Below are 15,028 nucleotides of genomic sequence, written 5' to 3'. Positions count from 1 at the left end.
AAACCAAAGCAAACCAAACAAACAACCCCCCCCCCAAAAAAAAAAAAAAATAAAAAAAGGCTGCAAAAGAGCTGGCTGCAAAAGAGCCTCTTACCTGTGGTATGCCATACTTGTCAATAATCTGCCAGATATACCAGTCTTCCTTCCTGGAAGCCTTCCGGAATTTGAAGGTAGTTACAAAGGCATATTCATCAGGCAGACCTTGTGGAAATACATCCCTGGCATGGGGAGGGAAAAGAGAGCAATGTATTGGGCTTAGCAGTGAAGAGCAGAACTTCTAAAACTCTCTCCATGTCCCAGAAATGCTTTTAAAAAGCATCATTATAATTCCTAAAAAAATCTGCTTAATTTGGAAGCCTGAAGAAAGATTAATATGAGCTGGTGCCCTCCAGGTTCTGTCTTTTTGGTGTCTTTTCATCATTCTAATAGTGAAGATCTCAAATTGGGTAAAACATATTTGAAATCTGCAGTTGAGTATCCATCATGTTAAAAAGGTTGTTTTTCCCTTCATGCTTCTGTTCATGAAACCTGCAAATAATTCTGTTCTGCTCCAGATGCACTGGAGACCTGTGATTTCTGAGAATGGCCAGGAACACCCAAAACCCTCCAAATGCACCAAATTACAGTAACAAATATTATAATATGTCCCCTAAAACAGGCACTACAGCTCATGTCTGTGCAAGATGTTCCTTAGCCAGCAGCCCTGGATAACAGAAGTTTCTCAAATCGAACATTGCAGACATATCAGACAGATTTACTCAGTGTGACCCCAACCCCTGCACGTAACCAAACACATGAAATAACCAAATCCCACACTGTTTTACTCTGCTCCATCATAAAAATCTGTCACAGCATGGGGATGCAGGGTGGAACAGAAGGGGATAACTAATCCAGTATCACTATTATTTTTGTTACTAGCTATTACTAGATTCCTAAGAACATAAATGAACAGAAAAATAATATCTCTCATACCTCTGGATCTTTGGAATCCAGAAGTATAATTCAAAGACAAATGTGATTTCTATATCAAAACCTTTTATAGATTTATCTCATATAGACTTCTGCATCCTCCCCTTGAACTCAGGTAAACTTATGGCATTCACAACATCCCTTAAAGAATCACCCACTTCTGCCCATTGCACAATGAGCCTCCTCTTCTTTGTTTGGGGCCTAACTCGGTTCTTATCAGGGAAAACACAATGAACCTATTCTTCTTCTATCTTTTATGCCATCCATGATTTTTCAAACTTTGCCTGTAATGCCTCTAAACCATCTCTTTTCCCACCTGAGGAGTCACAGTTAACATTGTTCTTCATACCCCAGCCAACCTGTTCCTATCATCTTTCCCAAATAAACCTTCATAAATATCATGTCTTTGCTTCAGGACATCTGAGCAGTCAGGCAAAAGCACTCAATACAAAACAAAACATAATGGCACCAAGTAATGAAGAACAAACTATGAAACATTGTCCTAATGAATAGTTAACATAATCCATCACTATGCAGAAACTGGCACAGTCCAAGGCACATAAAACTAGAAGCCTTTAATTGTATTAAAAGCAAAACGTCCTCAAACTTTCCAGAATACTGTTTTGCAGTTGCAGCAAAGGTTGAGATCCAGTCTTTCCTAATGCTAAAATATTCAATCATATTTTAATCTGTGCATTGAATCTCCTATCTTTTCAGCCAAGTTATAAATTCAGAAGAAACTGGTTTTATCCATTAATGTGGCTTTTGCTGTAGAAAGTGCCCCTGCAGGATATGCACCGTTATAAGTTAATTTTCCCTCTGGGGGACACAGAGACTCGGTGGATTCTTCCGACACAAAAGAAAACTGAACCAAGCTCCCACTGGCTCCCTTTAGAAACCCTTCCTTTAGGAGAGCAGACAAGGCTGCCTCACTTTTTGCTACTAGTTATTTTAACCAGGGAGGTCCCAGTTGCCTGGAAGTTAGCAAATGTACCACAAGGGCCAGAAGAAACACCTGGAAGTGAACAGAAGTAGGATCTGGAAGGAAGGTTGCCTTAAACTAGATATTAGGAAAAAATTCTTTACTGTAAAGATGGTCAAGCATTGGAACAGCCTACCCAGGGAAGTGGTGGATTCACCATCCCTGGAAATGTTCACAGAAAAGTGTGGATGTGGCAGCTGGGAACACGGTTTAGTGGTGAACATGGAAGTGCAGCACAACAGTTGGACCCAGTGATCTTAGAGGGCTTTTCCAGACTTAATGATTTTATGGTTCTGGACAGCTGGGAGCTGGGAACAGGAATATCATTATGCAAGATTACTTCAAAAAGAGTTTTCAGATGTTTAATACCCACAGAAATAACTGGGAATTAGGTACCTAAAAATCCCAGTGAGTCTGGCCACAGCTCATCACACAAGGCTGACAAACAGCCCATCAGGTAGATTTAAACTGACAGAAAGCCATAATGACCCATTACCTGCCATCCTCAAATGATTTTTAAAGCTACTGAGGAACCAGCTGCAAGTTCCCAACAGAGAAAAGTTTCATGCCAAAAGCAAATCTGAAGACACTCTCATTGCCTTAAAAATGTGATAAAAGCTGTTTCTGAAGTTATTGGTCTCTGTATCTTTTACAGAACTCCATTGCTGCATAAATAACAAAAACTTTGTTTAGTGGTTTTAACTTATTTCCTCACTTAAAAATTATCTGCATCAAGAAGTTCAGCTTTTCATGGGGATCCAAGAGCAGCAGTTGCTGTCCCCAGAAATGTTTTATGTTGCTCTTTCACACAAGGCTGAATTGAACTGATGATCGATATTGTGGAACTTTGCTGGATGCCTGGTACCTACAGGGAGCATTCTGCCAGCTCCTCGGTCTATAATTCTGACAACAGGATAGATTGCAGAAAAGGCCCGTATAAAACTCCAAGACAAAAGAATCCCCCAGTGCTGCAGGTTAGTTTTAAGTCAATTAACTCAACTACAAGGTCAGGTGAATCACAACTTTTGCAAAAGGGAAAAAAGATATATTAAGGCAGAAAACTCTTTTAACCATTGCTGGTTTTCAATATATAGGGACATTCTCACATTCTCACATGCTTTGCAATAAGAGTTTTCATCTGTGGCAATAAGCATGAGATCCTAGATCTATAATAACAATATGGAAAAAATTATATTACCAGTTCTCATTTCAGATACTGAATGCAACAACATTTAATAGGGTTTTTACATTTGGTGGGGAAGAGTGTAGTTTATGTACTTGTGTAATTTGACCAATTTTGCAACAGCTAAGCTTGCCAATTTGAAATGTAACCCATAAGAGCTGCAAACCCAAGCTGAAGGAAAATAGTTCATTTAAATATGCTTCACATAACCAGAGGCTCTTAGAATGACAGGAAAAGGAAAAAAAAAAAAAAAAAAAACCGAGAAAAAAGGAAAAGGAAAGGAAAAGCTATAGGGGGATGTGTCTCATAGATCATTGGCACATCTCTTTTTCAGTTCTACTTCAGAAACCTCAGTGATGGAATACATACATCCTCTCCAGGTAATTTCTTCCTTTCTCTGTCCTACATGTTGTAAAAAAAAAGGAATCCATCCTAAATCTCACTTGCTGTTGTTTAATTTTCCCAAAACAACTTTTTCTTCCATAAGAAGCCATGTGAACAACTTGTTCTCCTCTGCTTGTTGCAGTCTTTTCTGTGTTTCTCAGCTCTCCCTACAGGCCTTTACTCTCTACGAGACAAAAAAAGCCTCCAGTCATTCCACCTCCATCATGCTTTATCTCCTTTACCTTGTTAGAAATAGTGAGGAACCTCTTGAGATCATCTTGTCTAAAGAAAGTTTTGCTTGTGTTTAGATTTCATTGATTTAAATTGTTTCCATTCCTTCTTGTCCTTTCAATGAATATGATTAAGATGATTCTGCCTCTGTCTTCTTTGCTTCCTCCCCATCAGATATTTATACACATGGGCAAGATCATCCCTCACTGAGTCTTCCCTTCTCTAAGCTGAACAAGTTTTTTTGTCTCTGCTCTTAATATGAAATATTTGTTTGGGAAAAGTAAGAAGAAAGGAAGCTTTCAGCAGGTTCCATGTTCAGTGTGGGAGTTTTCAGGGGCTTTTTGAACAATTTCTTCTCTTGCAAAGGGACAAATGATGAGACCAGGGCAGGAGCTCATGGAGAAACCTAAGGCAGGTGACTGAAGTCAAAGCTGATGTCAGGAGACACAGTCCCCAGAAAAACACATCAAGGTATCATGCCCTAAACAACCCAACACTCTGTATTGGTATAACACTGTGCCAATACAAAGAGCAAAGAGATCAGGGCAAGAAGCTTGGGCAAGCATCAGGTAATTCTGTGAGGTGGTAGCCAAGATCATGATCAAGTCAGGCTGGAACCAGACCAGGCAAGAGAAAACTGAGGATGGACGTGGTCAGTAGGAAGGCTCTGGAGTCATGACGAGGAGATGCAGATAGATGACAAAACAAAAGAGTGAGACAAAATCTTGGCATTAGGCAAGACACCAGTAATGAGAAACTAGCCTGAGCATCCAAAAACAGAACTGTGCAGCACAGTTTTGGCCACAAGATCCACAGAGGAGCCATGAACAAGCAGTAGGACAGCTCCAGTTACATGAGGAGTGGGGAAAACCACCAGCCAGATTTTGGGGCCAGTCCTCAGACAGCTACAGAGACCTGTGAGTCCCTCAGTGATCAGGTCCTGACTGAACTGCACTGACCTGTCCTGTCAGGTCCTTGACTGAAGCCAAGCTCTGGCTGCCGGGTTTGTTTGCTCACAGAAGATGCCTCACCACAAAAAGGAAGAAAGTTCATAGTTGCAGGTTACAGATCAGAAGATGAGTAGGCATGTTTCCCAGACAGCTAATCTGGCACTTCATAAAAGTACTATTACTTGTATAAAAGAATACAAATCCTTTAAGCAGATAATAAAGTGAATTACATATATTACTCAGTTAATGATTTTGTATCTAATTATGAGATGTTGCTAGCAGTTGCTGAACATTGCTGGAGGTTATCTGTGAGCCACAACAGATGTTTTTGTTTGGTTTATTATTCCAGTTATCTGTTTTGCTCAGTTTTACAAGATTTCATTTTCTGTGAGCAATGACCCTATATGCAGCATCTCAGAGTCCTGGCATACAAATGCTGAAATGAACCAAATATGCAAACACCTTCCATGGTTTTATATCCATTTGAGTTCATTCCCAAACCAGAGGAGTGTGGAAGTTACAATACAAAAGGATGAAAATGTGGCTCCTCCTTGAATTCCATGTTTCAGAATCATTGAAAAAGAATTTTATTCATTTTAATCTACTAATTAAGGATGTTTTACTTCTAATTGTCCTGGGTAATAAAATATTCTGCTTATTTTAAGGGCAACAGCAACAACAAATAAATGGATGTAATCTGAGCAGATGGAAAGCTATTATAGCTGGTTGGTCTGGCTTCACTTCCTCAGTCTTTCTGAGAAAACAACAGAAACAGCAACAAAAAAGTTCTTCACCCCTTACTTTGAAACAGGGATTCATATAGACAACTCTCTATGAGCTGTGCTAACTTTCTCCAGTGATTAATTAGATTAATCCTTAAAAGCATGCCTTTCTCCCCTGCTGGTTTTTGATGTCAAGTACCCACTGACTTTCAGGCTACCATGACCCTTTTTTAGAGACCCTTTACCAAACTTCAATTTCCCAGAGGTTCTTACAGAGAATGATCCCTTCAGTTGTTGGCTGCTTCTTAATTTTACCTGTCTACACTGCAGTTCTTGGATTTCTCACCATTACATTTGCTTCACAGATCTTCAAACTTCCATTCACTCCATTTCTACCTACTGAATTTTGGAAAATAAGGCTGGACACAGCAGCAGTGGTGACTGAGCTGTATGATACGAAGATTATCAGCTCATACTTGGCAGTTTCTGTTTATACTCCAAAAATTGCTCTATTTGTCATAGTATCACCCAGAACCCAGAGACCACAGTGAGACAAATTAAATTAGGTTTCTTCCCATCTAAGTGAAACTGGTTTATGGTTTATTCCCATCCAGTTATATATATATACCAAACCTAAGATGTCTTTAGCTGGCTGTGTTGAATCAGATCACTGATCATGACTCTATTTACCCTTAGACTTGATATCATCTATGGACTCTAGAGAAAACAGTTTTCCTCTCAGTGTGTCTCAGTATATATATATATAGTATTGACATGGAGAAACAGGGGGAGAGAAAAAGAGCACATCAAACCTGTTGGTTCCAAGATGAAAAAAAAATATTGTGAAATCAAGCAAATGTAATTCATAGGCTAATCTTAAAAATACAGTGAGCTGAGAAAAAGAGCTAAAAACAGAATAAAAAATAACAGCCCTCATCCATAAGAAGGAAAAGAAGGATTATTGATTTTTTTTTTAAGCTGAAGTTCAAACCAGCACTGAGAAATTTACTGCAAAAATGTTAATGATGACAATACAATCTATGGCTCAAAGTTACTCAGTGAAATTATGCACTTACTCTTTTCAAGACTAATGCTATCAGGGCTCAAGTGACAACGCAAAGAAACACTTGTGATAGACTGCAACACAAGTGGAAGCCTTGGGTCACAAAATACTCTGAGGACTGAATCCATATTGACACAGGATTAAAAACCTCATTCTTCTACAAGGCCAGAATCCATATTTGCTAAGTGATCACAGCACCTACCAGAAAGTGGTCTCTTGTGTTTAGAAATTTTCTATCTCAGTGGGAGTGCTACCAAATATTCCCTTTAGAAGCTTTTTATGTAGGCCTAAGCTCTCTTGTGAATGTCTTGATACTGCTCCTCAGAACCACTGAGATCCAGCAAACACAACTCATATTCTGCCAGGATGGAGCCCGTAGTTACTGCTGAGACTCCTGACCACTTTGTGGATATTCTGTGCCAGCTGAACTGAAACAGCTGCTCAGAGCAGAAATATACCTGTAGGTACCAGATAACTACTGCAAAGTTTGCCTGAAGGAACCAAATAATGTAAGGCAGAGGTTCAGATGAAAATAAAGTGAAAGCCCAGAATACTCACTCAGTTTTCTGAACAACAGGAAAGCTTCCAAGCCGTACATAAGCACTCTGAATCCCATCTTCTTTCATTCCAAAAATCTGCTTCACGCTGAATGAATCCATCAGATCAAATCCTATCCGTTACAGAAATATAAATAAAATACATTAATCAGGCAGTGGGACATGCCATTAATTGTACTTACACAGATCTCTTAGCGTTCAAACAGCACTTCAGAAATGACCCTTGCTCTTGTTGGGAAAAGCCAGAATGGAATTCTGATATGATCTAATCCTCTCAGCCCAAAAAATTCAAAACCAAGCTTAAATTCAAGCTGTCACATAGGTTTGAACAGAGTTTTCCAGAAATCGGTAGCTAATTTTTGCATTGCCACAACATCCCAAAAATGCTGCATAATTCATTAACTGCCATGCAGAAAAATTAGAGGTGCAGACTGCAATATTCATTCATAGAATAAGAGAAAATACAGAATGTTTTGGGTGGAAAAGGACGTTCAAAGATCACCTATTTCCAACCCCTCTGCCATGGGCAAGGACACCTTCCCCTAGACGAGGCATCTCAAGGTCCCATCCAGCCTGGTCTTGAACACTTCCAGGAATGGGGCTTCCACAGCTTCTCTGGGCAACCTGGCTATCTCCCCACCCTCACTGTAAAAATTTAATTCTTTATCTCCAATCTAAATCTACCCTCTTTCAGTTTAAAACAGTTGACCCTTGTCCTGTTACTATGGTCCTTGATAAAAGATCTCTTTCTTTCTTTCTTGCACGACCCTTTCATATACTGAAAGGCCATGATAAATTCCCCCTGGAACCTTTGTTTCTCCAGACTGAACATCCACAACTTCTTCAAAATTTCTTCACAGCAGAGGTGTTCCACCCTCTCATCTTTTTCATGGACCTCCACTGTGTATCCACTCCAATGGTCCAGGAAAACTACTTGACCACATACACTTTTCATATAATTTTAATACAACTTAGTCCAACTTATCATTATCATGAGCTGTTAATCTTGGTGGAAGACAGTTGCCTAAAGCTTTGTTCTAACAAGGTATTTTTAGCTCAATCTTAAACTAAAGATTTAGCTCAATTTTAAGCTTAAAGCTTAGCCCACAGCTGAGTCTACATAGCTCCAGCATCAGCACGGTCCCAGCCACAAGGAACACATGATTTTGTGACATGAAGTCCCAGCTGCTAAACCCTGTGAGGGACAGTGGGGGTACAATGCTGCCACGAAGGCATCAAGTTCCTGGAGATGCAGAGCTCTGTGGATGCAAACATCCTGCTTTTAGCTCCAAACTGTCTCCACAGGGTGCAAATCCAAACTATCAGCCACTCCCAGAACCAAACACACTGTGAAGTTAGAGGCAAAGGCACTGTAAAAGGCAGTGAGAAACTGAGCAGAGAATATATGTTTAATTTTATTCAGGCTATTCCAACATCTCCTCCCTGTCACACATGCACAATTAGACATATTAACTCCTGGTTTTGTAATTCCAGTGCACAAACTTGGTGACATAAGTGTAGCTTATTTGGATAAATTGCTTTTAAACTATGGCAGTTCTTTCAACTTTGTTCTGTTAGTGAGCTCTTAAAACTTTTCTAGGATAGATAAACATTTTTATATGATGAAATTAAGCCTGAAGATTCTTGGACTTCTTAGTTGTCCTCCTGAGCCTTTCAGGCTGAAAGGTACTGCAGAGCTTAAAAACAGCTTCAACAGGAAAAGGCAGCAACCTAATTATATTATTATTCATATTAGATTAGTAAATATGTTCATATATATTATTTATATTAATTATTTATATATACAATAATTAATATAATTTATATGAATTATTGTATATATTATATATTTTTATATATATATAGTGGGTTTTCCCACCAGTGCAAAAGCTTGTGTGGGCCAGTATCTAGGCAAATCAAAATAGCAAACAGCAAATAAAATTTAAAGCTTCCATCATTTTTCTGGACCTCTTTCTGAAGAAATTGCTTCTTCTGAGGAAATATAATCTTAATTGTTTGCAAAGACAGAAATGGCTGTCTGGTGCCAAGTGGAGGCCTTTAGTATTGCAGTAACTTTTCTGGCTGTCAACATCTTTTCCTTTTTGTCCACTCTATTTTCAGCTATTACTGGGCATTTGGGAGGGCAAATAAAGCAGTTAAAGTGCTCCAGGGCCTCATGGCTGCACCTCATAATCACCTCTGCAGCAGCTCCAGTGATACACCCCTGTGACACACTGCAGTCAGCCACGATTGCAGCTATAAATCAGGGTAAACAGACCCCACCAGAACATGAGAGCTCCCTCCTGCCTGTCACAAACAACGCTGTGACTTGTCCATACAGCTGTTCCACCACGCAGCACATATCCCTCATCCACACCAAGCACAGGAACTGAGGAATAATTGAGTGCTGCTGGCAGGAAGGGACCACTCTGACTGGGAAAGGAAATTGCTCACCATTCACAGGAGGGGAGCTGTGGATGGTGAAGGCTGAAATGCTGCCCAGGTGACATCCTGATGTCCAGTCACCAGAAGCCTCAAGCTGTGAAATCCTGCTCACTTCACAGGTCTTGTAACACTTCCTTGCTAAAAATGCACAGCTGCAAGATAAACTGACAGGAAGTTCCTGCCAAGTTTTCCCATCATTAGCTCAGACCCAAAGCAACTCCAATGAACGTTCACATCATGAGCAGCTCTGAAGCTGTGCATACTGGTATGCTTTTGCAGTGGTAACAAGAGTCAGATTCAATCAATCAATCTCTTCTTTTTTTCTTGAGTTTCCTATCAAAATGCACTTATAAAAGACTAAATAACACCATGAAAAATAAACATGACTATCAAAACTATCAAAAGTATTTTGCAAACAGGATTTGGTATAATGATAATAAGTCACGCTCTCACAACATAATCCCATTTACATTTAGGATTGGATAAAGCACAAAAGTAAATCATAATAGGATTTTCTTTTATTCAAACTGGATAGGCAAATTAAAAATTGATTTCTCTATTTTTAATTAATTGATGATTGAGGATGGCTCTTTGAAAGATGCAATGTAGATCCAGGGAAAAGTTAAGTCCTTAGGTATGTCAGAGACCACACTCAAAAGAAAAGAGTTTTTTATTTTAATCACACTATTAATTCATTCTGTGCCAAATTTAAATATTGCCCAACTGCTGAGATTACCTCCACTCTCAGATACTCCATTTACAACTAAACCCTTCAAGGTAAGGGACATTTCAGTAGCTGAAAGATTTCAATAGAATTACAGAAAATTTGTCATTAGGTCATACACTAAAAAAATTAAGAACTCTGCCAAGAATGAGATGCATCTCACCTAATTTTAGCTGTCTGAAAAGGAGACATATGATGGGTGCAGGTTTCCTCAATTTCCTTGTGAGTCAGCAGAGAAATTTGGGAGCTGTTAAGACAACTCATCTAACAGACAGGCTGAACCCCTACCTGGAGTGCCTCCTCCTTTCAGCAGAAAGGAAGCTCAGACAGACAGGAATTTTTAGAGTACTGAAGTTGTCAGGGATGTATTCTGCTTACAGGGAATGCTATCCATTTTGTGCAGGGAGTAAAGCAGAGGTAAAAAGGACAAAAATGTTAACAAATCCCACATAAATTATATTCACATTGCCTTATTTGCCATCAGAATTGCATAAAGGTTGAAATTTTTTAAATTCAGCTTGATTAACCAGCTATGATTTTCAAAATCCTTCTGAAGAACAAACAAACAAACAAATACACCCAAAATGTTGTTATTTGAGCTGAGAAAGTACTCAAGGCAGATTACCCAAGTGGAACTGTTAAGCAAACACCTAGTCAAACCTCCAAATGAATTTGTGAATTAAAGGAACCATTGTTCCAGCTGAAGGATGAGCAAATGTATTATAAACATCACTATTACCATTACTAGTAGTATTACTACTGTTAGTACTAATATTCCTACTGTTATTACTATCATTTTAATTACTTCATGTGCCTGGAAGTCCTTTGCATGGATTATGTTCCCCTGACTTTAGGAATAGAACTAAGATTGTGAGGGAGACAGCATTAATTAAATTTGGATTTTTTAGTCTTGAATTACAATATTAATGTAACAAATAAGCAATGCTGTGATCATTTCTGCAACACCTGACCAGGACATTTCATCTGGCAGTGTTTGTTCACTAACACTGCAGTAAAAACTGCTCAATGAGATCTTTCCCCAAAGAGTTAAATGTGTCCCACAGCATTTCTGTACTGGAATTACAGCAGAAATACTCTGTTCTTTGGTTTTCCCACCACCAAGATGAGTCCATATTGTCAGTGGCATGTGGAAAATGAGATGCCACGTGTAACTTCCCAGTCCTGTCTACAAGTGAAGGGGAAAGAACAGACTTGCCTAAATTAGCAAAGATGCTGTTACCTCTTGCACCATGCCCAAGCACAGGGTGAAAGGGCAGGACTTTCCTGTTCTCAGCTGCTTTGATTTAAAAGGTGGATTTTTCTGTAGCAGGGCAGATGTGGTTTTCCAATTGGCTCATAAACTGCTTAATCAGTAATGCCATAAACATGGCATTTAATAAGATGCTCTTTGATCTTAAGCCTCTTACTTCATTAGAGCTTCTAAAACAATATGGGGCCACTGAAACCCTCTAACATGATTACATCTCCTGAAAGCCAGCAGACCCTAGTCCATATTAAAATTAAAACAGTGAGCTGAAAGAGAAGCTCAGATTTGTGACAGCATACTTGGCTTGAAAAGTAATTTCTTATGCACTGCCCTGCTGATCAAATCAGCCGAATGTCTCACCACTTGAGAGTTATAACCCCCTTACAGGAAGCAGCCTGTTTTCCAGAACCAGAAAACACACCCACATCTTTCTGTTGCAGGGAGAACATGGCAGAACCTGGCACTGGACAATTTATACATCAACTACCTGTAACATGCAGCCAGATTCTCTTTTACAGGACAAATGTCCACAGTGCACCCAAAACCTTAAAGCATGGCCAAAGGGTGATCCAAGAGCTCTGTACTCATCCTGTGGTCTAACAATGTTTGTTTCAAGTTTATTATCTGAAGACCCGACTAAAGGGGCCATGGTTGGTTGCCCTGAATATGTATTTCTGCCTGAGTCCATTAAGGATCTGATATTGGCAGCATGGTCGAAGATGCTGTGCAGGTTGAGATTTTCCTGACTCTCCTGTCTTCAGGGCAAAAAAACCCAAGGCCAGAAAGAGAGAGCAAAAAATGTAAGTTTTAATAGCCAGAAAACACAGCAGTGAGCGCATTTGGAAACGTGTCTCAAAGCATGACAGAGTCATTAAGTTCTTATTTCACCCAAAGCAGCTTTCTGAAAAAAAGTCTCTTGTTTTGTGTTTCCAAGGATCCCAAAATTCACAGGGGACACAACTGGGCTACTTCTAATTGTGAAAGTTTTTGGTGAGACAACAACCTGGAGAGGAATGTGGAAAGTGATTGAGAAAGAGGTCAGGAAAGGCACTGGACATCACAGCCTCAAGTGTGGTGTCTGGAATATATTTACTACAGTGGACTGCCAGCCATGAGCACCAATATCAAACAAAGCAGCTTTTGCAGGAAATGCTCCTTCCTCTGGTCTTGCTCAAACTCCCAGCTGAATTATCAACCTTGTCAATGCACTGATGAAGTATCACCAATGGCCACGATCAGGGAAGTTGTCATCACCTCCTGGCTCAGTGACACTTCTGAAAACAGCCATCTGTACATCCTGTGATAAAATAGCTCATGCTACTTTCACTTTACATGCTCTTTACTTGAGCTTTATTGCACACCACAGCGTATTCAGTGTATGAATTCCTATGGAAAACAGTAACACCCAGGAGTCTTTCAGCAAATGCAGGAACTTGTCCAACATCTCTGCACTCTTGAAAGTTTTCACAGATTTTCTGTGCCCACAAGGAAGAGCCTGTACACCCTCAGTGTCTCTTTTAACTCTTCTAGTATGATCTGCAAGGTTATTGCCACTGTAAGGAGCCCTACTTTTTGTTATCTTAGTTCATTTCAGTGCTAATATATACTCTAAAAAAAGAGGAAAAAAAATATGCTGTCATGCCATAAAATAAGGTTACAAGGTGTATTTAATGAGATAAGTCTATCAATCAGTTATGTCAAGGCAGAGTGTAGATGAGGTTATTTTTTTTCTTTCTGTACCTAAACATTTGGCACCCTTGTCTTCCACAGTGCTTTATGCTGATAGCAGCTATTTCTGGACAGCCAAGATGTGTCTCAATTCAGGGCTGAAGTAGAAGTGCCCAAATCCCAAAGGAGAGATCATTTACTTTATTCAGCATGTGTTGCTGTTATTGTTATAGTAGCTATTATCTACAACAGTATTTTTGCTATTCCTGACATTTTGTCCTCCACAGGAAAAAGAACCCTGTCAAAAGTACCAGATTTTAGGCATATTTTTAAGAACTCACGTAAGTGTCCATCTCAAAGGATCTTCAACCACATCTAATCTAAGCCTACTTTCTTCCTGTTTGAACCCATTTCCCCCTGCCTGATCACCACATGCATTTTTAAAAGATCTCTTTCCAGATTTCTTCTCAGCCCCCTTTCAGTACTGAAAGTTTCAAGAAGGTGTCCCTGGCCCCCTTCCTTCTGCTGGCTGAGCATGCCCAGATCTCTCAGCCTGTCTTCTCAGCAGAGGTGCTCCAGCCCTCTGAGCATCTTTGTGGCCTCCTCTGCACTTTTTCCAACAGTTCCATGTCCTTCTTATGTTGGGTACCCCAGAGCTGGTGCAGCACTCCAGATGGGGTCTCACAAGGACAGAGTCAAGGAGCAGAATCCCCTTCCCCAACCTGCTGCCCACAGTGCTGTGGATGCAGCCCAGGACACAACTGGCTTTTTGGGTTGCAGGTGCTCATGGCTGAGACATGTTGAGCTTCTCATCCACCAGCACCCCCAAGTCCTTCTCCTCAAAGGCTGCAATCAATACATTCTCTGCCTGGGTTTGGTCTTGAGATTGCTCTGATTCACCTGTAGGACCTTGTAGTCAGGCCTTACTGAATTTTATGAGGTTCAGCCCCACCTCTTCAGCCTCTCCAGGTACTCCCTGGATTCCATCCCTTCCTTCCAGTGTGTGACTGCACTCACAGCATGGTGTGCTCAGCAAACAAAGCTGAGAGTGCCTCAATCCCACTGTCCATGTCACTAAAGAAATGTCCAACAGCATCAGCCCCAATACCAACCCCAAGAACACCACTCACCACTGGCTTCCACTTGGACATTGTGCCACTGACCACGACAATTTGAATGCCAACCCATCCAATTCCTCATACGAGTGTCCATCTGTCCAATCCATGTCTCTCCAATTCAGAGATAAGCATGTCCTGCAGCACAGTGTAAAATGCATTGCACAACAGCAACAAGTGAGTCTTGCAGCTAACACTGTTTAGACCTGTGCCATTGCAAATCTTTGTAAAAAAAAATTTTTCCAGCTCTGGCTGTCACAAGAAATTATTTCCAAAGACTTACAAAGAATAAGAGTTCTGTCTTCTTGTCCTGTTTCTTTCACTGTATTCTACCTCTCTAGCAAAGATGGAAAAAGGAGCAGTTTATTTTTTCATGGTTAGTTCACACCACATTCAGCTCTCCCAACAGTTTGATTCAGCATCATCAGTCAGCAGTGGTTCCCTGACTTACCCCCAAAACATTAAGGACTGCACCTCTGGAGGAACAAACCAGAGATTTATTGCCTGCTCACAAGCCCTACACAAAGCACTGCAGTGGTGACTAAATGGGTTGAATAGGTCATTAAAAAAATTAGTTAGCTAAATTTTACAAGAAGCTTGCAAGGGAATTTTGGAACTATAAAACTTTCCGGAGTCTATACATTAAGGGCCTCAAGAGTGCTTTAAAGAGGTTCTTGCTATTAACCTTTTTTTTCCACTGATGTTCCAGTTGGGATTCAAGCAGCACTTCATACTGACCCAACTTTCTTCTCACCAGATCCCCAGATT

At 40.1% G+C, this 15,028-nt stretch overlaps 1 protein-coding gene across 1 annotated transcript in view; it reads right to left on the bottom strand.

The window, feature by feature from the left end:
- COL22A1 (collagen type XXII alpha 1 chain) overlaps positions 1-15,028 on the bottom strand; it is a 240,622-nt gene that overhangs the window by 149,843 nt on the left and 75,751 nt on the right. Inside the window, exons 5-6 of the mRNA XM_014258290.2 lie at positions 7,043-7,154; positions 95-218 (exon numbers count right to left, since the gene is read on the bottom strand). Of these exons, the coding sequence (XP_014113765.1) occupies positions 95-218; positions 7,043-7,154 (236 nt within the window). The remainder of the gene's footprint in view (positions 1-94; positions 219-7,042; positions 7,155-15,028) is intronic.

The sequence above is a fragment of the Pseudopodoces humilis genome, chromosome 1 (assembly GCF_049639895.1).
Source record: "Pseudopodoces humilis isolate 2021_Gansu_Grassland_sample_001 chromosome 1, ASM4963989v1, whole genome shotgun sequence".
Classification (NCBI taxonomy): domain Eukaryota; kingdom Metazoa; phylum Chordata; class Aves; order Passeriformes; family Paridae; genus Pseudopodoces; species Pseudopodoces humilis.
This window is presented reverse-complemented; position numbering and strand designations above follow the sequence as displayed.